The sequence below is a fragment of the Maylandia zebra genome, linkage group LG12 (assembly GCF_041146795.1).
Source record: "Maylandia zebra isolate NMK-2024a linkage group LG12, Mzebra_GT3a, whole genome shotgun sequence".
NCBI lineage: Eukaryota > Metazoa > Chordata > Actinopteri > Cichliformes > Cichlidae > Maylandia > Maylandia zebra.
Window position 1 is genome coordinate 30,317,801 of NC_135178.1, and position 24,773 is coordinate 30,342,573.

At 39.7% G+C, this 24,773-nt stretch overlaps 1 protein-coding gene across 3 annotated transcripts; it reads right to left on the reverse strand.

Annotated features, from left to right (window-relative positions):
• Window positions 1-12,828: 12,828 nt before the first annotated feature.
• LOC112435650 (uncharacterized) lies at window positions 12,829-21,867 on the reverse strand. 3 transcript variants are annotated; one of them, XM_076891035.1, is made up of 8 exons: window positions 21,742-21,867; window positions 21,040-21,216; window positions 19,496-19,564; window positions 19,333-19,381; window positions 15,329-16,354; window positions 15,014-15,169; window positions 14,105-14,197; window positions 12,829-13,831 (listed from the first exon to the last, which is right to left on the reverse strand). In XM_076891035.1, the coding sequence occupies exons 2-8, from the start codon at window positions 21,177-21,179 to the stop codon at window positions 13,520-13,522; spliced, it is 1,845 nt and encodes a 614-aa protein (XP_076747150.1). In that variant the 5' UTR covers window positions 21,180-21,216; window positions 21,742-21,867; the 3' UTR covers window positions 12,829-13,519. The 3 variants fall into 3 exon arrangements, with proteins under 3 accessions (XP_076747150.1, XP_076747151.1, XP_076747152.1); XM_076891036.1 differs by lacking the exons at window positions 21,040-21,216; window positions 21,742-21,867 and adding an exon at window positions 20,817-20,858; XM_076891037.1 differs by lacking the exons at window positions 19,333-19,381; window positions 19,496-19,564; window positions 21,040-21,216; window positions 21,742-21,867 and adding an exon at window positions 16,657-16,697.
• Between the last annotated feature and the right edge of the window lie 2,906 nt (window positions 21,868-24,773).

The following is a 24,773-nucleotide window of genomic DNA, read 5'->3' on the forward strand; positions in this document are numbered from 1 at the left end:
TTATAAGCGTGTGTGTGTGTGTGTGCATGCACATGTGTACCTCTAAGATTGGCTGAGTTATTTAGATATCCCCGTAGTCCTTCAATAGAGGACTTCAAATTGATTTAGCTGAATTGCCTTTCAAAGCTACTTCAATTTCAACCCTATGCAAATTTACACTCCTTTCTCTGTCTCGCTTTCTATCACTCATTCTCCTCCCCCCTCACTCACCCTGTCCCTCTATCAAGCTGTCTAATTCACCCCAACCATGTAACATTCCTCTGTGTCACCCTCTTTAATAAACCCCTTTCCTTGTTTTCCACTCGTTTTTCTTCTTTTCTTTCCCTTATACATATGCACCTCTGTACTTTTTCCTCTTTCATGTCTCCTTACACCTTCCTACAAATTCACCTGTAAAAATATTGGGCAGCTGCTAAAAGCTGTGTGTTAGTTTACTAGTCTCATAGCCAGTTAGTAAAATGTAAGCAAAGTACTAGTGTCTCTGTATGTGTGTGTATGTTTGAGTGTGCTTGCCTGTGACAGCAAAGGAGTGAATCATTTAGTAAGCTCCCCTTATCTGGGCAGTAGTCTCAATCAAGCCATGTGTGTGTGAGTGTGTGTGTTTGTCAGACGAACTAAGAGACCTTGACAACATCAACACAATTGCAAGTCTATAAAACAGTGGCAACATTTTAGCTTATGTACCTGGAAATTACTTCTGGCATAAACTGCTTGTCAGCTTACTCACACACACACACACACACACACACACACACACACACACACACACACACACACACACACACACACACACACACACACACACAGATATGAACACTAAAACTGTGCTAGACGCTCACGCACCCAGATACACAGCTGTCATGGATATGGACAAATTCCGCCTGTTTTATGTATACACAAACATATTTATTGTCTGTAAAGCACCCACACTTGCACTGTACAAAGTCTGCACAGTGCGCACACACAATCCCTCAGGTTCCCTGGTGTTGCCATGCTGCATCTTTTACTGAGGAATCGTTAAATTTTTTTTGATGGATTCAGCAGTAGGAGGTCGGACTGAGATAGTGTCTATTGATTTTATATTTGGCAGACTATGCTCCGGCCACTTAGTCCTGCAACATACCTTACTCTCACTCTCTGTTTTCCTCTCACACACACACCATCAGTCTCTCCTTTCTCATCTCCATGCTTCCCTTATTCTTGTTCAGTGGCTGGCTTGTGCCATACTTTCTCTTTTTTTTCCCAGTGATTTGGCATCTTTTGTTTTGTGTCTGCAATGTTCCTTTATGGCCTTTCCATAGCACATCCCTCATTCTCTCATCTGCCCTTTCTGCTTCCTTTTCATTCATCTGCTTATTGTTTTCTGTCCATCTTCACCTGTTTACTATTTTCATCTAATTTATAGTTATTTTTCTCATCTTTTTTCCATGTCACTCTCTCTCTTCCATTCCCCCAATCCAGCCTATTTCACTCAATTTCTCTCTAATCCTTCCTCTACTCTTTTCTGCTTCTTCACCTGTTTTCTACCACCTCTATCTACTCCCCCATCCCTCACTGCCCTCCGTTTTCTGCTGCCTCATCATTTTATTACCGTTTTCCTCAATCCTTCCTTAGTTCTTGGTCTCTTTCCTACCACAGGATTTCTCTCTCCCTCCCTCTCTCTCTGCATCCCTCTCTCTCTCTCATAGTAGAGAAGACTGTCGAGTTTTTCATTTTTTGTTTATTCCCACACTCATGATATTTCCACCCAACATTGTCACTTTCAGTTGAGACTTGTGGTATGTTATGTTCTTTTATAAGTTAGAACACATTTTGACTTTTTTTAGAGGTTTAGGTTACTCCACCAATGAGATCCTCTCACTAGCTTCAGCTTTGCTGTTACTGCTGCTCGTCAAAATCGAGCTGCTGGCCTTTTTTCTATGTGCTTTTTTAAACTGATATATCATGGTAAACCTTTTCTAGGTAATAAACCATTAGACGATGACCCATCTGAACAGTTTACCCATGGCTCAGGTTACTGGCTGAGAATTTATGATCCTAATTTTAGGCAGAAAAATGTGTTTTTCTTGTGCTTCTGACTGTTTTTATGCTCATAATTATTTTTTATTTTTAACCTCATTTTATTTTTTTATTGTTTTTTCTGTTTTCCACCAAGAATGATACACTTTCTGTCTTTGTTAGATGCAGGTTATTATTTTAAGTTAAATTAATATTAGATGTTTCTAATGAGTAGTGGTGTGGAATAATAACAGTTACCAAAATAAGTGGCAGTTGCCTAATGTTCGGGGTAGTTTAATTACGGGAATATAATTAAGTAAAAAAAACTCAATGTAATAACAAAATGAAATTCCTGACATAATTATCAAAATTATTTTAAAAATTATTAAAACAATGCGAAAATTCAAATAAACTTGTTAGTGAGGTTAGGAGATAACATGCCCTTGTCACTGTAGCAGCAGGTGTACATTGATTAAAAAAAGGGAACACCTGCCATGCTTTCAGGAAACTTAACTTGTAAACTGCAACAGCACAATCGAGCCACACAGCTTCTGAAATTTTTGACGTTTATGACAAAACACCAGCGAATAAAATAAGCCATCACATCTTGGATAAACTCAAAGGTATGTGTTCTTTTCTCCTTTACTCCTTATCTCAAAATGGTAGGAGCAACCCTCATGGATCAACTCATAATCTTCTGACAGCAGACTAAATACGACTATCAGCAAAAGACTATGATGAGTGAGCATCTTGTGCTTAACCAATAAATACCAGCTGCTTTATAGAACAGACTTAGGCTACTTATGTTTGCGATGTGCCTAAACAGAAAAAAACATCTGTCCTTATGATTGAATACTGGCAAAAGTCAAAACCTATTTCATGCTCACATTCAACCCCATGACCAATGTAGAATGATCAATTAACCAAACATGCATGTCTTAGGATTGTGGGAGGAAGCCAGACAAAACCCACGCAGGCACAGGGAGAGTATGCAAACTCACACAGAAGGACCCCAGCTGGCCAAAAGGGTCCCAGCCGCTCAAATTTGCACTTTTTTTTTGCACTGTCAATTGCTTCACAACTTTTCATGGTGCACCTCTCTTTGCTGGCCAAATGTTATACTGTGGCTTCCAACAGGTTTTCTTCCCCAAAAAGAAAAACAATCACAACACCAATTTCAACCAAACCTTTGGTAGTATATTTCAAACAGTTATCAGAAATCTTCACAGAGCTTTTGTGCAAACATTTGTCCAGCAGTGCTTTACCTTATTCCTCTAGTTCAACAATTTTCTTAAATCAAATAAACCACACAGTAAACTTAACTTAAATGCCATGGAGAAAAGTAAATGCCACAACATCTAAATAAAAATGCAGTGCACATTCCTCAAATCCTGTCTGTCTAAAAGAACTCGAAATCAATGTCTCATACATTGCCTATGACAGGTACTTCATTGAATACCTATATTACAGAAAAGAAAACCACATAAGCAACCTTCCAGTGGCTAAACAATTATTGTCTAAACAGAGAGTAGTCATCTTTTAACTTTGTATATGCGCAGAGTTGGCAAAAGTACACACATTCTGTACTTAACAAGAAGTACAAATACTACTTGTTGTGATATTTTGATACCATGGTAGCATTTACAGGATATTGTTTTATTGTGATATTATACAGAAAAGAGTTACTCAATAAGGCCCATTTACTAGTTGTTTTTCTCTTTCTCTCTGACCCATGTATTGATGTGTAAGAATCACAGGCTGGTACCCCGAGGTCGAAAATACCACAGAGACGAGACCACTTCCTTACTCCCATCCTCCCTTCCTTATCTTTTAGAAAAGAGCTTGTTAAAAAGCCAGGTGGTTTGTTTCAGAATTTTACTAATGAAAGAACTCTGTATTCTATGTCTAGGAGTGTATTTTGCTGGGATGATCATAAATTGTAACTGAAGAGATAAACTACACAAAGGATACTTCTTTGCTCACAAGGCAGGAAGACGTTTCCTTATTTGGTCTGTACCGGTTTGAACTGAGAACCTGCTGACACACGAACCTTTTTCCTCTATATAAGCTGTTGTGTACTTAATAAACCTTTGAGTTGATTGTGGGAGAGCAATCTGAACAGTCTGTGTCACTTTGTTCTCCTAACTGCTCCCGGCGCTGTAACTAACCTGCTGAACGGCATACCTGAGTGTTACTTTGAATAATTAGGAGTCTTATAAGGAAAGGACAAAACTCTGCTTATCGCTCACGCCACGGAGGAAACCCGGGATGGAAATTTCCTTCAATTTTGGTGTCATGAAGTGGGATTGCTGACGAAGGTAAATATGCGTCTTTAATATTTATATAAGACCGTATTATACCTCTCTCAGTGATCAACCTATAAAAGAAACGGGATATGCTGACGAAGTTTCACTTAGTGATCCAGAGAGATACACTGACGACTTCCTTAGTCCCCGAATAAAGTAAATTAAAAGCAGAAAGACACAGGGAGTTGCCTGTTGTATTGCGAGAAGCTGCTCGTTAAGTGAGAAGTTGCTCACCCAAACAAAATTGCTAGCAATAAATTTAAAGTAACCTCAGCTGTGCCACAGCAAAATACTAACATAAATCCTTCAAAGCGTGTAAACCCCTCTGGAAATCACTGAACATGGGTCAGAATAATTCAAAGACCACAGACAGGGCCGAGAAAAAATCGAAATCAACTGTAAAACCAAAAAAAAAAAAATATATAAAGTTTCAAATAACGGCTCAGTACGCCTCCCACTTCCGGTCACGTGCAACTCACGTCCGCGAATCGGTGAAGACTTCCATGATTACGTAACCAGAACATGCGGAAGTACTTACGTGACTGACTTTGTTTACAACTTAACCCTCCTGCCATCCTTTAAAAAACTCACACCCATCACCCTAGGGACCATTCTCAGCCACGCCATAAAAAGACCATATATCCATATTTTATTCCACTTTAAATTAGCCAACCTTGTAAAACTACTTCTCCCTGAAATATTCATGTAAAGTTTTAATTATATTTTCGTTGTTTTAACCCTTCAAATCCCAGTGTTATTACATGAGCGCCCTGTGTTATAAGCCCCAAAAACCAAAAAACGAAACTAAATATTTCCACAAAAAACCAGTTGAAGTAATATGTGATTGTCATTATAAGTAGGCCTTTAGATGGACCAAAGATTGGCACCAACATACATTTTGACCTGCCATTATTTTTTTTGCATTTTTTTTGCAATTAAAAAATAAAACTTCAAGGCCCTGAGTCTTCATTGACATCCAAGAAAAGAAGAAAAAATAAAATCATATGATGATAATTTGGGGTTGAAAAATAGCGTTTATAATGGAAGTCAATGGGCAGAAAATGGTCCCCAGGGTGATGGGTGTGGGGATTTCTGCTGCTCAGCCATTTTAGGCTGATTTAAGGAATTCACACTGGAATATTAACATTGACAGGTAAAAACTATCCTGTGGCAAGTTTGGTTATATTCCACTGAACACAGTGGAAATGGCAGCCATTTAACACATAGCAGTGGCACAAAAAGGTCCCAAGAAGGCAGGAAGGTTAAGAACTGTAAGTACAATGCATTCTAATCTCTTTTCGGAGCCCTATCCCGAACGATTATCGCCAGAAACCAGGTCAGTAGAAATGTTGAATACCATTTGCGATAAGAAAAGTAGTCTGCTTAAAAAGTCCTGTAGAAAATATATGACAGAATGCCGCGACGTGATACATCAAATGTTACCATTATGGAAAAAGGGACCGGAACCAGGTGTAGATGCTTTAACATCAAATAAAACTAGTGCAGGCTCTAGCAAAGAACATAAACCTACCGCAGGAAAAGCTAGTCTTGCATGTTCAGCCGTTCAGCCTACAGCCCCACACCCTTACGATGAGACCGAATTAATAGTCGCTGTAGCAGCTGCACGTAAACAATGTCAGCATTCTGATCCAACCAGCTCAAAAGAAAGCGACGAAAAATCTGAATCACATGCAACGGATCTTAGACACCTAATTGAACAAGATCAGGAAAAACAATATATACGCCGCAAGGAAGAATTAGCAGAACATAAAAAAAAGAGAAAAACTTTTGAAAGAAGAATGTGAGGAACTTATGAAAAACAATTTAGACGACTATGAAGAAAAACTTTTGCATCAGGCAGTGTCCACGATAGACACCCACATGAAACGCCACGATATCGTAGCTAGAGGTTTAGAGGTAGCTAAAGAAATACCTGTTACCCGAACTTTAATAAAGACTTATCTAAAAGGAAAAAAGGAAAAACAAAGCCGGAATGACAAAGGTCCTTACGCCAACACTCGCGGTAGTAAACAAACAGAACCAAAATCTAGTGACGTCAATGACACTTACCCCTTTATGATAATAGGAGATCAGTGTTGTATTCAGCCCCCTAAAATCTCAGAATTAGTGGCAACTATTAAAGAGCTTCCCGATCCTCTTAAAAATCCTACAGCCTTTGTCTCTGCACTACAGAGAAGTACCAGATATCACCATTTGGGTGGTCCGGATTACAGGTACATATTGTGTCAATGCATTCCTGGAGTAACCGAGTCACAACTCATAAGAGAGATAGGTGAATTAGATCCAAAGCATGATAAAGCATCCACAACTGCAGAGTTTTTGTGGGTAAATAATGACAAAATCACCGATTTCTTTAAAAATCTAAAGAAATTCCTGCTAACAATGTCCAGAGACAAAATTGACTTAAATGCAGTCAGGGATTTAATGGCAAAAATGAATCTGTGTATTTCATTTAACACAAAGGGTGAAATGTTTGCTGACACTGATAACAGCTTATGTTTTCTCTGCCCTATGCACCACATCATGGAGAAGGAACAAGCCTCTGTGTCAGCTGGACGCCTCAGCAGAGAATGAACTCAACATCCTTTTTCTGGTATTCCACGTCACACACTGTGCCAAAAAAAACGTGTACAAATACAACAAGCCAGTATATGTCAAGCAATGTCCCATTTCTGCCGAAAAAGCCTCAGCTCTAGATGTCATCATAGGAGATTTATTGACTACAGGAGTAACAAAGCCCACACTCCTGTCAATTCTGTGCCAAAGCCTAACAAACCTGGCGTATGGCGTTTCACACAAAATTTAAGGCAAATTAATGCAGTCATTATGCCTCTGCCACCTCTCAGACGTCCCCAGCATATTGACATCTATTCCATCCACAGCCACACATTTTACTGTGGTGGATTTATGCTCTGCCTTTTTCTCAGTGCCTGTGCATGAAGACACACAGCCGTTATTTGCATTCACACATAGAAATAAGCAGTACACTTGGACCCGTTTGCCCCAAGGCATGGTAGACAGCTCTGCTGCTTTCTCAATGGTGGTCCGTGCTACCCTGGACAGCTTTACTCCTCCTGAGGGCTATACCCTGATCCACACGTGGATGACCTCCTCCTCTGTGCTCCAGTGAGGAACTATGTCAAACTGCTACACACATGCTTCTCCAGCACCTCCAACAGACTGGCCACAAAGCATCGGCAAAGAAAATGCAGTACTGTCAGACTTCTGTTCAATATTTGGGATTCACACTGTCTCACGGAAAACGTTCCATGACTGCAGACAGGGTCAAAGCTGTGACCTCCGTCCCTCGGCCCACTACACAGAAGGAAATGCTGTCCTTCTTAGGCATGGTGAACTATTGCAGACAGTGGATACCAGACTGTTCTTTTCATGACCACATTCTGTGTGACTGTTGTGAACCTGCACAGGTGTACTGGCCCAAGAGCATGGCAGTGGCTACCGTCCAGTAGCCTTCTATTCAAGGTGCTGTCCGTGGTTGTTCAGGAATGCCGGCCTGCCTGAGGGCAGTAGCAGCTTGCTCTATCATGATAAGGGACTGCGAGAAGCTCACACTCTCACATGACACTATTCTACACACCAATCACCAGGTCACGACCATTCTAGCAAACATAACTACACAACATATGCAAATCTCACTATAAAAGCAAGCAGCACACCCAATTCGCCAGCACATTTATTGATCCTATGCTGTGTTCCTCTGACCGACAGGATGGCTCAGACAGGCTTGACGTTCATGACTGCATGACACGTATACAGGAATCCACAGCACCACGTGCAGATTTAGAGCAAACACCTATCCCAGACTCAGCCACGGTTTATGTGGACGGGTCCTGTTCAAGGCCGAATGACAACTCATTTCTTTGTGGCTATTCAGTGGTCACATTGCCTGACATCATACTAGAGGCTCACTCATTACCATTTCACTCAGCACAAAAAGCAGAGCTCATGGCTTTAATACGCGCCTGTGAGCTACATGTGGATAGACGTGTGACGATTTACACAGACAGCCGCTATGCGTTTGGCGTTGTACATGACTTTGGCACATTGTGGAGACAAGGAGGATTTAGATCTGCTGATGGAAAACCGATTGCTAATTCTGATCTTGTGCAAAGACTTTTGCAGGCTATACAGCTGCCATCGGCCATTGCAGTTGTGAAAAAGAAAGGACACAGTACAGCTGACACAGACGAAGCAACAGGTAATGCCCTAGCAGACGTGACAGCCAAGGCTGCAGCTGCATCACAGCTGCAGCACCTCCACAGGAAGTATTATCTGTGCCCGTACAGCTGCCACTTGTTAAACTCCCAGACTATTTAGACACAAATGTTGATTTAAAATTCATACAAGAACAGGCCTCTGCATGTGATTACACCTATTGGGAGAATAATGACTGTACCTTAGATGACAAGGATGGCCTATATAAAAATCTTGAGGGTTTGATTGCCCTCACATCTTCCCCGCTGCCAGTCCTTGTCCGACATTTTCACGGTGAGTCATGTCGGACAAAGAGGGGTAATAGGGGCAATAAAATCAAGATCAAGATTTGTAAAATCAAGATTTATTTGTAAAATCAAGATTTGTAATTGAGAAAACATTGCATGCAGTAAAAAGCATATTAGCAACTTGTTTAACATGTGCACGAACTAATGTAGGAAAACCAAAAGCAAAACATCAGCATTTACCACAACCAGATTTTCCATTTCATACATTACAAATTGATTTTACACACATGCCAGCGCAAGGAAGCATCAAGTACTTACTGGTAATAGTGGATCAATTTAGTAAATGAGTAGAAGCTTATCCAACCTCAAAAGAAACTGAAGAAGTAGTCTGTCAAAAGTTGAGCAATGAAATAATACCCAGATTCGGAATACCTCACCAAATTAACAGTGATAGAGGACCTTCATTCACATCAGAAGTAATTCAAAAGTGTGCTAAAACTTTAATGACCTGGGTCAAATTACTTCCTCAAGTCCTCTGTGAGATTAGGATGACTCCGTCCGCAGCAACCAAATTATCTCCATTTGAAATAATCATGGGAAGACCATTTCCAACACCATGGTCAGCTTCCAGAGGGGCACCGCTATTAGAAGGTGATGTATATTGCATTGTCTGACTATGTTCATAACCTGGTAGAAACACTGAATAATAACTATCAGAAAGTTTGTCTCTCTCAGCCTCTCCCCCCCACAGCTCCAACGCACCAGTGGAGACCAGGAGATGCGGTGTTGGTGAAGTCGCTAAAACCAAGGACACTCTGGGAGGCCGCGCGTTTTCCAGCCCCCAGGCTGTACTGGCAGTGACGAGAACCAGCATCCTTACGGACGGACAACCTCAGTGGATTCATGCCAGCAGGGTTAAGACCAGCCCAATCGGACCATCTCAGGCGTCGGATCAAGCAGACGACATCTCCGGCGGGCCAGCGCCCGGATCCAATGTACATACACACACGCAATTACTGATTAACACACAACACCTGAAAGAGCCAAGGCTCAGAGCTCTTTGATCCTTCACGTGAACAAGAACAAGGTACTCAACATCCAGCAGGAACAGAAAGCCGAGAGTACCACATGATGTCTAATCTGATAAAGCTAGACTCATTCCATCCTGATCATGGAGGAAATGAAATGCCCATTGTCATCACACGACGCTTATTCAATGTCTCTCGAACCTGGGACCAGGCCAGGAGACGACTGAAGAACTGTTTTTCCTATATATTTTCTTATATATTTAGGTTATTTATCATATCTATCGCATTAACCTTAGGATTTTTCTTTGCTATTTTGTATTGTAAACTGAAACCATGTTCACATTTCTGCAGGTCGTATTTTGCTGACGATACCTGATGCTCTATTTTGCAAGACACCTACTTAATGCACTCCTCACGCTCCCTAAAATGAGTAAATGACAACATAGACTCCACTAATAAACCATTTTATGCACCCCATAGAGCAGGAGCTAACGCCTGGTATGAAAATGCCAGAATAGCCGCTCGTGACTTAGGAAACAGTAACTGTTATGTCTGTTCAAAAGGTAATCCAGAACAGGTTATAGTAGGATACCCCATATCCGATTTCCCCCTCACTGAGGGACTAGAGAAAATCGGCGGAGATAATGCTCTCCTTAAAGACACTTTACAGTTGACTCTGAGCCCTCTCGACTGCCTACTTAGACACACACACACACCAACTAACCCTGAGACTCCATTAGGCGAATTATTGAAGTTATCTAATGACACCGCAGGGACCTGCGCCCCAATGAAACGCCCTAAGAATAGGTTAAAACCCTCACTGCCCTTAGGACAGATCCCTCTCCATTTTAACACTAGTATGATATGTCTGCGCAGACTAAAGTTAACTGGCCCAGACACCCACATAGATTATACAAAGGATAACTACACATTCTTCTCTGACTCCCCAGGTGCACGCTGTAATGAGACATGGCTAGCTGTCTCTGTGGCTGAAGTTTTATCATATCTGGAGGAACACACACACAGTTCAAGTTCGAGCGGAGAATCGATCATTGTTCCCCCAGAGGGTGTATTAAATGACACTGACTGGGGGGAGTTAGTTAAATCACACATGGTCACGCGCCTAACTAGAGCAATCCCTAACGGTTATTGGTTGTGCAATAATACCCTTAGATTAGCTTTACCTGTTAATTGGACCGGTACCTGTGGTCTAGTGACCGTTGATGTATGCTGTACTTTCATTCCCAATAACACCGCCCCTAACGGTTCATTCACACAAGCTATGAATAAACTTGAAGCATTACAGATAGAACTAATTGCCAATACAGGCCACGGTCAGTGGCTAGACAAGTGGCTACAGGACACGTTTGGAAAATGGAAGGAACTAATTGTAGCCTTTGTAACCGTTGCAGCATGTTTTCGATGATTATTGTCTGTTGTGTGATACCATGTATACGCTCTCAGAATTTTTGATATTAAGCTTGCTCGAAGGACCAGTTACATTTATGATTTGTTTTACGTTTATGATTTGTCTTTAGATTATGTTATTACATTCTGTCTTTATACTATGTTATCATTTCATGATAAAAGGGGGGAACTGTTGTGATATTTTGATACCATGGTAGCATTTACAGGATATTGTTTTATTGTGATATTATACAGAAAAGAGTTACTCAATAAGGCCCATTTACTAGTTGTTTTTCTCTTTCTCTCTGACCCATGTATTGATGTGTAAGAATCACAGGCTGGTACCCCGAGGTCGAAAATACCACAGAGACGAGACCACTTCCTTACTCCCATCCTCCCTTCCTTATCTTTTAGAAAAGAGCTTGTTAAAAAGCCAGGTGGTTTGTTTCAGAATTTTACTAATGAAAGAACTCTGTATTCTATGTCTAGGAGTGTATTTTGCTGGGATGATCATAAATTGTAACTGAAGAGATAAACTACACAAAGGATACTTCTTTGCTCACAAGGCAGGAAGACGTTTCCTTATTTGGTCTGTACCGGTTTGAACTGAGAACCTGCTGACACACGAACCTTTTTCCTCTATATAAGCTGTTGTGTACTTAATAAACCTTTGAGTTGATTGTGGGAGAGCAATCTGAACAGTCTGTGTCACTTTGTTCTCCTAACTGCTCCCGGCGCTGTAACTAACCCGCTGAACGGCATACCTGAGTGTTACTTTGAATAATTAGGAGTCTTATAAGGAAAGGACAAAACTCTGCTTATCGCTCACGCCACGGAGGAAACCCGGGATAGAAATTTCCTTCACTACTGTTAAAAAAAATACTGCAGTAAAAGTTTTACCCACATAAAAGTAAAAAAGTAAAGGCTTTGAATGTACTCAAAGTAAGAAACTAAAAAGTAGCTCTTTGAAGGATGTTTCTGTTTTTGAGCCTTCCTGAGCCTTGAGCTATTGTTACGCCCCACTTGAAAACGAAGTGTTGACTGGAGTGAGGGGTAACACAAAGTGAAAGAGAACACATGAACTACTGGAGAATAGATGTCATTTAAATGGGATTTATTGCCCAAAACTACTACAGTAAAAATAAACACACACTCAAAAAAATAATTCATTGGATGAACTTAATTTCATCTTGCCACCTATATTCCATCTAAACAAATCATGTTAAATCAATCCATCTTGATTGTGTTGTTTCAACACTAAATATGTTTGTAAGTGTAACATAATTTAAACATTAACATTCAGTTAATTTGATTTTTATTCAGTTAACATGTTTGTACCAAGTTAGTCTAATTAAATTAATTTAAATTCATGTTATATTGTTTAAACACTTTGGCACATCAAAAGTCAGTCTTGTTACATGAACTAGTAAAATATTTGTTTGTTTCACCAATGTTAATCTTGTTGAATGAACAAATGTAATTTATGTCTGTAGTACTTACACCAATCATGTTTCAGTTAGTGTTTGTATTGCTTATGTAAACATTACTTTTAATTAAATTAATGAAACATACATAAATGATAACTTGCAAAACCATCTTTTATTTTGCTTGAACATTCTTAAAACAGTTGGCAGGATCCCAGTTCAGCCTAGCTTTCTCCCCTTTAACGATCTCATACCAAGACCACAGAACTTCCAGATCAAGACATGCTGACTGAAAGAAAAAATACAATAAAATAACCCTAACCCTAATAATAAAAATGAAATAAGTCTGTTGAATAGTTTGCAGACAAAAAATATTATCCCCAAAGCAACTTTCGTAAAATGTAGTAAAATATGCATTGCAAACAACAATATGAATTTTAACACAATTTAAAGCTCAGACATAACATTCAACATTACTATAATATTACAACATTACTATGTTGCTTGCATACATTAGTCCTCCATTTAATCAGGCTGTATCCATTAATAGTGACTTTATGCTATTTAACGTGTGGAGAAAACATTCAATTTTGAGCATAACTGCTCCACTCAAACAATTTGTGAAAACCAGTGTGCATTTGCCTTTGTAACAATTGCCATCTGGCAAAAATCAGTGTTTACACTTCAAGTGTATAAGACTTTAAGTTATGGACGAACAATCTTTGTGTAATAGCCACAGAGCAAACCACATAGTTTATATGAACATTTTATAACTTACAATTTTAAACTTTAAAACAGTAAACACATATTTGCATTGCAGAAACCTTGAAAAAAAAAAAAATCTGGCTTGCATGAGTCCGTTTCAAGCTCATTCACCCCATTAGCTTGTTTTTTAGGAACTGTGCCTTGGATGACAACCTCTGTCCATCCAGCTTCATGATAATCTTTTGCAAGACTTCAAAAGTGCATTTGAGCTCCGGTGGGTAGCTTAGGTTCAGACAGTATATCAGTCCAAATAACAGAGCACAAGCAATTGCAATGCTCCTCAAACCAGTGAGAACCTCCACGCCTTCAATCAGGACACCGATGTTCTCTGGGTCATCTCCAGGCTCCGCACCCTCCTGATGTATGACATACACTCCCATCACAGTTTGTTCCATGGCTTCAGTGTTGGCCTCAGTGTTCTGTGACGTAAAATATAATAATACATTTGTTTGAGTCTACATATGAAAAAAAAAAAAAGGAATTCAGCAATCAGCGTGAATATGCTGATATATTTACTAAATTCTATGTCTCTGGTTTCACACCTCAGAAATTTGACATGAAACAAAACAAGGACCAATTGCAATATCTTTTATTCACACGTGGTGTCACATTTTACCATTTCATATATCGAAATTACCCATAACTCCTGGAGCAAATTACATAACACAGAACAACTTGTGAATATAACTGACCGTATATTCCTTCACAAGTTTCTCATGGTCTTCATTCAGGTAGACACACAAGGACTTCAGGATGCATGCTCGTCTTGTATGTATTGTGTCATCCTAAGAAAAAAGGGAATCCATAATGACAATATTTAACTTTTAGGCAGCAGTTTGAAAAAGGAATACTTAGTTTGGAAGAGTCCAAAAGGCCACATGGTAAATAGACTGGTTCTTATATAGCGTTTTTCTACTCAGAGCACTCAAAGCTGCCTTTATACAACAATTCATTCACCCAATCACTTTTTCTAAACTGTTTAAATGGCCTGTATTTATATAGCACTTTACTAGTCCCTAAGGACCCCAAAGCGCTTTACATATCCAGTCATCCACCCATTCACACACACATTCACACACTGGTGATGGTAAGCTACATTGTAGCCACAGCCACCCTGGGGCGCACTGACAGAGGTCGAGGCTGTCGAACACTGGCGCCACCGGGTTTAGTGCTTACTGTCTAACATTCATACACATTCACACTCCGATGAATGCATCGGTGAGCAACTTGGGGTTAGTATCTTACCCAAGGATATTTGGCATGCACACTGGAGGAGCTTGGGACCAACCCGCCAAGCTTCTGATTAGTAGCTGACCTGCTCTACCACCTGAGCTACAGCCACCTCAAAACATCTGTCTAAACCAAATCAGACACAAAATGAGGCAACACTAATGTTTTTTTGGGGGGTTTTTTCCCCATTTTGATCAAAATTAACCATACGATTTTATCAATTACTTATTAATATAAGACTGATGCTTATATAATTTGTATAAAATATGAAAACCTCTTAGGACTTTTGCCTACCATATGTATAGATATCTTTGCTCATAAAATTGCCAGATTATGGGCATAAAAAGTTCTTAAGCACAGATCTAACCCACCTTGGAGATGGCCACCATAATGTGTCTCATTTTTCTGCCAGCCACCCCACCTTTGCCTCGAAAGAGCTCCATCATGCGTGGAGTGTACAAGTCTAGCTCATAAAAGAATCTAGATAGCAGCGGTACTGTCGATATGCGCAGGAATTCCTTGTCAATCTGAAAAACATGAACAATGCACTTATAATATGCACCAGAGGAAGGACATACCAGGAATTATTAGCTGTTTTATCACTATGTTATGTCAATATTAGTGAAGCAAGAAATAACTGGTCAACCATAAACACACTCTAAAAGTTAGACATATAGGACATGCACCTCTTTCTCGGTGAACAGAGCTGGCCATCTGCTTTTAAAATCTGCAATAAAGGGCTGTCCTTGAATAACTTCTTGCCTTCTGTACGAAAAAGTCTTCTGCATTTTCATTGTCACTATATTGTCATTGTTTCTCTTCTGAACCTCTGAAAGCAGTGCAATTCTCTCTTTTTCCAGGCTGTCAGTGGTTTCTCCTTTTGGATACTGCGGACAGTAATTGACTTCTGCTCTTCTAGGCTTTTTCACATTCAATGCTGCCTTACTTTTGTCTTGGGCCTTGTTCTTTAGTGAATTTACCAACACCTCAGCACAGCCCAGGCCTCTCAGTTTGGTCCGGACATTGGCCATTTTATACTTGAGGCTAATTTTCCAACCATAACAGCCATTAAAGGATCCCTGCTCCCTCAGACAAGGATGCTGTTTGACAAGGGCTTCTGCAACTTCATTCAGGTCATTGTCAGTTGGATAGACTTTAAATTTTATTATTTCTTCAGCCAGCCTTTCTAAAAGGTGGGATTTCAGTTTTGGTGAGGGGGTCAAATGAGTTCCACCAGCAATGAACTCAGCATTGGCCTTTTCAAGTTGCAGTTCAGCCTCATAGCTGAAATGAGGGACTGTGAAGACACTTGGCCACACTGACAGTCTTGTAGACGGTGATGAACCTGACGATGAAACGGGCCTTGTATTGTCTGTGTCTGAAGAGCTTGAAAAGGAATGTGTTGGACTTCGCACTGGTTGACATGTCACTCCATCTTCTGTAAAACTTTGCAACTGCACACTATCCAAGTATACAACCTTTAAAGTTGCTTTATCATTAATTTCAGAGATCGCAGTCAGATTTACAAAATCATTTCCGAAATCAGGATCTTGATATTGAAGACGAAAATCCTGTTGCACTCCAAAATTTGTCTTTATTTCCTGACACAATTCCTCAATGGAGTCTGATATCCCAGCTGGTAAAATTAGTTTCCTGGCATCATCTTCTCCGAGAATGATCCTCAGTCTTATGGGCTGGGGCATCATGCTGACCTGGACAAATATCAAATATTTAAAAAATAAATAAAGATGTACTCATTGACTATTGTGCGAGTGTGTGTAACAAATTCTAATGTCAACGATAATTTGATGATGTCACCTTGGCCTCGAGGAATTTTTTTACTGGAGAAGTGAATAGTGCATTTTCCAGATTTGTCTTGCATTCTTCTAATTAATGACAATTCTTGCATAAGATGCTTAAAAGAAATCTACTCTCAATAAATTAAGTAGCAATTGGTCTGCAAAGTATGATGTATTATTTACTGTGCCAGGTGATATAGGGGGAAAATACTTACAAACATCACTCCTGTTTACCCTGCAAGTTAGTGTGTCTCTTCAGAGTAACCAGACGCAGGCCTCCCACTGAATAGGCAGCTAACGGGTAGTCATCGAGTAGTTCCCCATGCTCAATCAGAGACACCTCTCTCGCATGTGACATGTCAAGCTCAAACGCTCTGAAGTGCTCTCGATACCAAGCAGAGAACTTTTTTACAAAAAAGTATATTCTGCCATGCAAAATAAAAATCTGCAGAATTTCTGCAAACTCTGGCAAACCAAATATTTGCCCATGAACAACTATCATTCCTGTGCTGTAGTTCATGCCATTGTATGACACGCTTTTTGTAATATGGACATCAGTTTCATCTGGTAATCTTTGCTTTATAGCTACTGCGATATCACTTTTCAGAACATCAATTGGTACTGATGAGCCAACATTTACCATTAAAGGTGTCTTATGGTCAGAAGAGTGCAAGTCAGAGGCAATCACGAGCTGATGTTTTTTGGCAAGTGTAACAGGTATGTTCTTAAAACAGTTTGTATGGCGAGCAATTTGTTTAAAAAAACTATGTTTCGCCTCAAATCTCATTGTCCATTTGTGGACAAGAGGCCCAAAATGCCAAATCAGAGCAGGGTAGTGCTCCAAATAATGATGTTTAGGGAGAAGACTGTTGTTTGGAAAAAGTTCTTGGTATCTCTGGCGATGTTCACTGATTTTACACTCAAGGTAGGAAATCGACTCATCAGACTGGACAGGGGCTACAACAAGCTCCACAATGTCCTTCAGATCCAAAACAATATGCCATGCAGGTTCATCCTCTGGAACAAGTGGACCAATAATTAGAGGCAACAAACGAAGCAGAGACCAATTTTCATGTGCATTTCCACCAATATTTTTTTTTAATGAGAAAGTCTGGGGAATTGCATGAGGCCGGTTGGTTTTATCTGCCCATTTATACTCAAAATTTTGGATCAAGTTGTTAAGTTTTTCTAAGGTGAAATACTTTTTAGAGATTAAAAAAGAAAAACAATGCGCAAGCTCCACTGGTATTATGCCCTCTAGCAGATCATGTGCTACATCTGGAGGGTAGCCTGCAGTGACATGAAAATGGCTCAGATTTTTACTCAAAATACAATCTCGCTTAACTCCACAACAAGCACTTGCTGTTTCTTGTGCACGCTTCAAATGGAATTCATGAAGTTCCGGTGTTCTATGCTCAAAATCACCAGCAGTCACTGACTTTATTTCAGATTTTTTAGCTGTACAGAATCTGCATATGTATTCAGCAGAAAAACTTTCCACAAAACCTGCCAGCCCATGGGCTCCTAGGTTGTCAGCTATGACGCAGCTCACAGTTCCTTTAATACACTCGTTCAACTGACTGATGAACACACCATGTTGCTCCAAAGTTACCAGATCTCTCAAAAGTGGATCAAAGACTTTTTCAAACCCAAATGTCCTCAAATCTTCACTCTTGCAAAGGATTGCCAAATAAATGGATGAAAGGGCTGAATGAGAACCAGGTGGTAAATTGCCCAAGACCCAATATACACCACAAAGCTTGTGCTTTTTCCGTGAGGTCCCAAGAGGATTACAAACCTCAAAATCATAAATATAAAGGTTAATAGAAATTCTCAACTTCTCACCATCTAGAAAGCTATTTCTTTTATAATGCTCCCCATCTCGAAAAGATCTGTAAACCCTCTGATCACCATTCAGATTCTCTCTATTTTCTTGAGCTATTTGTTCTTCAATCACTCTATCCAGCAATTTATTGTGACTCAATATTTCCTGCAATAACTGTAATAAAGGGATGTACTGAAATTACTTCCTTTGGTCTATCGATAAAAAATACTCAACAGGCTCTACAACCCTAAAATTTTGTATGTAGTATAGTTTTCTTTTATAAGGAGTGGCAAGAGGGCCACACTTTCCCAATATTTTAGCCACAGGGTTAGAAACACATACAGAATTTGCAAGCTCTTCAATAACAGCCTGACTAATATGGAGGTTATGGCTCTTAAAAATTTCTGTAATTGTACGTTTTGTCAGAGGTACACTAGCTGAACTCAACAGAAAAACTAACTCCTCTAAGAACTCATCTAATCCTTTTGCTGGAACATGAAATATGTGTTCCAATTTCAACAATATTACTGCTAATTTCCGTTCAATTAGTTCGGGCTGATTTTCAACAGCACTATTATCACATTCTGTCACTGACTCACTTTCAAATTCACCATAGGATACATCTTCAGAACAGCTAGCCCTTACATTATCAGAGGACTCTATCACTTGAACTGGGTCCACACGTGTAACTACACTGGCTTTAAAATCTTTAAGTGTGTGTGGATGATGCTTCCTCTTTTTGTGTGTATAAAATGTATTGTAAATATTTGTCTTGAAAGGGCAACCAAGAAACACACAACTAACTGTCTCGTTACTTCGCAGATGTGTTCCAATATGGACAAAAAAATCTCTCTCAGAGAAGACGTCACTGCAGTCACATAACTCACATTTAAAAGTTACTGAACTTGAAGCTGTCTGTGTAAACTGAGATGAATGAGCTTTATAGACATGAGTGTTCAGTCCACTCCAAGTCTTAAATGTGCACGGACAATTAACATATATGCACAGATAATGTTGACCTATTCCGTAATGATGATGTAGTTTATAATGTTGAAGTAATTTGTACCTGCTGCTCTCTCTGGTAACACAATGCTTGCACTGCCACATACACGTCACTGATAAAAAAATGAAATATGCATTAGAAAACGTCAAGGAGATTAAACTTCTGCATCATCCAAAAAAAATAAATAAATAACATAATAATAATAATAAGGCAAACATGAACTTACCATGTATTGTTGAGGAGGTGCATAAGAATCTCAGAGCATGGGAATGTGGCTTTATTTTGTGATGTATTTCTGGGGAGAGAAATTAATTAAAACAAAGTTATTACTCTGACAAATTTGTGTTAATATCTACATACTGTGAAATGTGAAGACTGTTACGGTGCGTACACACCGAACGCGATAGACGCGACCAGAGCTTCAGGTTTACATGCAAAGTCAATGGAGGAGCACGATGAAGCGCGACTGGGGGTCCAGCTAAACTTCGGAAGCAGATTTGCATTGAGAAAACGCTTTTCTGCCTACTTCACACGACTGACGCCTTTGAAGCGCGAAGTAAAATACGCACTGCAGTTTGTGTGGTGCATTTTGTGCATTCGCGCTTATCACGTCTACCGCTCGAGTTGGTAAAATCTGCGGGACAGCAGCTTCTCAAACTCGGCAAGGGACAGAAGGTGGTACAGCTGAAAGCGGCCGTCATCCAGACGGAGCTTCTGGAGCAAGTGGTGAAACTCACCAAACTGCTCACGCTTGTGGAAGACCTGATGGACCCAGGTACAGTGAGGACGTCCTTTAGGCACTGCTCTGCTCTCCACAGCAAATAGAGAAGGGAGACTCTTTCTTCAAACGCTAGATTGACAGCTGCCATTTTAATAACATACCGTCTGGCACTACTTCCTCCCAGATCTCTTCTTCATACGCGTGAAAATTGCATATAAACCTCGACCAGTTCATGCTGGACGCGCTTCGAGGTGCAAATGTGCACGAGATCAGCTAGGGGCATCTATCGCGTTCGGTGTGAACGCACCGTTAGTCAGCCTAATGCAGAGCACCAGAGAAACTATAACCCAAACAATTATCCACCTAAATCATTCTGAATTCAAAAATTAAGTGAATATATTACAAAAAAAGAAAATGCACATGCAATTATTGTGACAGATTTTATCTTACTCCTTGTTATTAACTCCCCTAAACGCTGGTTTAGTTGAATTAAACCTTTCATCAATCCAGTTAATGCGGTTGCCCGCGACTAAACTCCACTGACAAAAACAGGAATTTTAGATAGAGCATCATAAAACACTCATAAAATCACCAAAACCATGTCGGTCAGTCTTACCATCACTACCAACAATCACCAACTCCGGTTAAGCAGAAAGTAACCCTTCATTCATGGAGCTATATGCGAAGACGTTACGGCTCTACGCGGCTTTCCCGCTCTTCAAAGTTAGCTAACTCCAGAGAAGAAAAACAGTCCTACCAACGCAGATAACCATGAAATACACCTCATTCAAAGTCGACAGAAACAAAAACAAAAAAACGAACTTACCAAAATAACCTCATCAGTTTTTGCTCTGTTGCAACAATTAGCGACTCCGGTTAAGTTTTTAAAAAAAACATTAAATTCACCGACTTACATTTGAAAAATGTTTGGGTCTACAACCTCCCTGCTATATATAAATCTCCACACTACACAGGTAAAAAATTTTAACTAATAGTATTTATCTCTCACTCCACTAACCTAAATAAATATATCAAGAAATATTACTTACCTCACTATCAGGTATGCCAAAGAAGTAACTCCACGTGCGCTCGTTAACTTCTCAACGGACCTTTCCGCATCCGGTGGGCGTGGAGCATGCGCAATACATGACGCTATCAGAGCCTTTGGTTTGATGGACCTCATTCTCATTGGATTGCCATGAACGAATTTAACTCATCAAAGTTTTCTTTGATTTATATTCAACAAAAAAGAATGAATCATTTAATGAGCATAAAAATGATTTCTTCATGTGATGTAAACATATTACTACTTTGTTAATCAAACACATGCCCTAGTTGATTTTTTTGAGTGCAGGGAAGCTCTTTTCTTCAGGGTCTCCAAGGCCAAAACAACAAACAAAAAACCCCCTTTAGCTAGAAATCAAACCAAGTACTCACTAACCAAAACAAAATACAATGGCTGAGCTCACTGTCTAACCAAAAACAGGAGAAAACAGTTGAAACAAAAATGGCATTCCACAATGATGAACTAATTAACACAGTAAGGGCACACCTTTGCTTACAATAAAAGAAAGAAAACCAAGGTTTCACAGAGTTTAAGCTCTCTCTCTCTCACACTCTCTCTCTCTCTCTCTCTCTCTCTCTCACACACTCTCTCTCTCTCTCTCTCTCTCTCTCTCTCTCTCTCTCTCTCTCTCTCTCTCACTCACACACACACACACACACACACACACACACACACACACACACACCTGCTGCCCAAAACACGATAGCTCACAGCTCTGGCAAAAATGGGGGAAGTGGCAGTTTAGGATGGCAGACTATATGCCGTGGCTGACGAGCTGGGACACACCTCAGCTGTGGCTCATGAGGCAGACCTGCAACACAAGAAAAGGAAAAAAAAACCCTCTTCTACAAAGGGAGAGCTGTAACAGCTATATTAATATAATGTTGTTACAATATCAGTAAATGGTAAAATATCAGTAGATGGAATTAGAAACTTTAGTCTAACTTTAAGAAAAGTATCTAATTATATATCTTGAAGAAGCAGAAGGAAAATAAAAAATATATATGTATTTTCTTTTGCCTTCATTGTAGAGGGTGACTTTGCTCTAGACAGGAAAATGTGTACAGTAAGGGGTACCGGTCCGTGAGTCATTTGGTACCAGGCCACGAGAGTGAGACTTGGGTGTGAAATGTATGGTTTTTATCGGTTTTTAGCGTTATTTTGTTATCATTTTTTTTCCTTAACTTGGTTTTCCTGGGTCTTTTCACGTGTGTTATGAATAAATCTTCTTTTTTTCGGTACCGATACTACTTTTATTTTGTTGTATTTATTCGCGACACCTTAAAGGCCGGTCTGTGAAAATATTGTCTGGCACAAACCGGTCCGTGGCTGAGCATGCCACAGCCACTGTGTACCAGTCACACACTTTTCTTTACTTTAAATCTATCACAGTACAGCAAGCTAACCTGTTTATCCTGCTGTAACCTGCAGAGGATTTTCATGCAGACTTTAAATAGCAGAGTTAGTCTACCACAATTTAATTTGCAGCATGATTTACAATGTCACATGTTACAGACCCAATATCTAATTTAAAAACACGAGGACTTACATGTACGCTTTAAAATTTCCAGTTTATCAAACACCACTGAGCATTTCTTACCTTTAACCTCTCTTGCTCCTCTACTGTCCTGTCTTTCTTGTCTTTCTCCATCTCTGAGTGAAGTTAACTCTTTTTTTATTCCTCTCCCCGTGAATTACAGCAGCTTCAGCTAGCAACACACTGTCTAACAAAGTGCACACAAACAATTTGTGTGTTTGCTAATGTTTGTTAAGCTGATAGAAACGTTGAATTTGAAATTACCGTATGTGAAACTTCATTTATGCTCCTCGCTGCAGCTCAGTAGGGCTAGCTGGATGCTGAAGTGCCACAACTTACGGATACCTGCAGTCTCTGGTGTTGTGCCAAAAAAAAACAAAAAAACAACAACAATCAAAAACATCCCACTTTTAACCCTTGACTTTGGCACACGTCATCTCTTTTTATGCGACATCCTCCTGTGATTATTAAACGAACAGGAATGCCTGTCATGAGTTACTGTTTAGGCTCAAATCTGTTTGATGTTTAAATCGACGTGAAACAGCAACTTTCCTCAAATGTGTTAAAGCAAAGTAACATTATCTATCATTGTCTCTTACTGTAGTTTATGTGTGACAGCTGTGTATGTCTGACATATAGTCACATGAATAAAAAATGGGTGCTTATGGTACAGTGATGGCAGTAAAGTAACCAAAACGCACACACATAAAACATGCATGCGCACACTCAACATAAGTTACCTGCATGTCACACATACAGAGGTGGGAAGTAATGAAGTACAAATACTTCATTACAGTACTTTAGTACAATTTTCAGGTATCTGTACTTGAGTAGTTTTCTTTCTGACTACTTTTTACTTTTACTCTCTACATTTTTAAACAAGAACTGTACTGTACCTTCAACGCTCAACACTTTTAAGACAGGCTCATTTATGCTGTTCATCCTAGCAGGCTAAAGCTCAGACATACTAGAGGTGGGCGGATTGATCCAAATATCGATAGTACTGATACCAAAACTAGTATTGGTATTGGATGGATATATGATTGGATCGATACTTTGCTTTTATACTTCAAGTTCAATATTTAGCCTGCTGAACTGTTTTAATTATTTCTTTGGAAAAAATAAACGTCATACATGCACTATGAAAAATGTCTGAACCTTTTTCTGTGCTTAAGCGATAGAAAAATGTACATTCCAGGGGCCTGTTCTTCGTACCGCGCTAAGTGAGTTAGCTGGATTAGATTGTTGACGATTTCGCGTGATCTTGGATCGTTCGGTTCCCCGAAGCTCATCCGGGACTTGCTGTCATAGCAACAGAGCCGTAAGCGTAAACCTGCTCGGGAGCAGGTTTACTTTATGTAAACAGGATTAGATCGTGGCCACGCAGGTATGTCCGCTTCATTTATACGAAAGCAACAGCGATATTCCACACCTGTTTCACCATAAATAAATAACATCAATGTAACTAAAGATAATGCAGCATTTGATCCTTTCATTGATTTCACACAGATACATACAGGTCATTTCCTAAAAAAGGGAAATGTACTATTAACATTCTATTACATGTATGTGATTATTACAGATTTAATTCATATTTCAGAGTAGTAATTGCAAATCACTTCGTGTAATCAAGATGAGAGACCACGGCTATAAAAGCGAAGGTGGATTTAGGAAGTCTGTCACAGCCATGTCCTGTCCGTTTACGCGAGCCACCCATTGAGGAAGGTGCAAGATTGATAAGGAGAGTCCTCAGAATTCAGCGTATGTTGTGGGACAGACAGGATCCTTTAGCTCAGCGCGACAGTGTGCTCATTGAGAGATATCGATATTCCCGTGAGGGTATTATTCACTTAACCAACTTGTTGACGAGGGGGTGCAGGACCACCACCTGTCTTTTTTTTGCTCTGCCCTTTTCTTGGTTGCTGTTATGAACAAACAAACAGATTATTTCAGGGTCTCTTTCCAAGAGACGAAAAGCAATATAAGTGATAAATATTACCATTCTGTAGAATATTCTTATATTCCACTTTTACTTGTTCCCATGTTCTAGTGGGTCCTGTTGTGGCTCTAATGTGAAAGGGGATATAATATAACAATATAATATAATGTAATATAATATTGGATAATATAGTGTAATATAATAAATCTATAAATAAATAACAAAGTGACTGAATAGTGGT

Coding starts and splice junctions, on each gene's coding strand:
- LOC112435650 (XM_076891035.1), bottom strand. CDS start 21,179: ATGAGAATGAGGTCCATCAAACCAAAGGCTCTGATAGCGTCATGTATT. Junction 19,382..19,495: donor CACCTCCTCAACAATACATG/GTAAGTTCATGT, acceptor TTTTTTTATCAG/TGACGTGTATGTGGCAGTGC. Junction 14,198..15,013: donor TTATGGTGGCCATCTCCAAG/GTGGGTTAGATC, acceptor CTTTTTTCTTAG/GATGACACAATACATACAAG.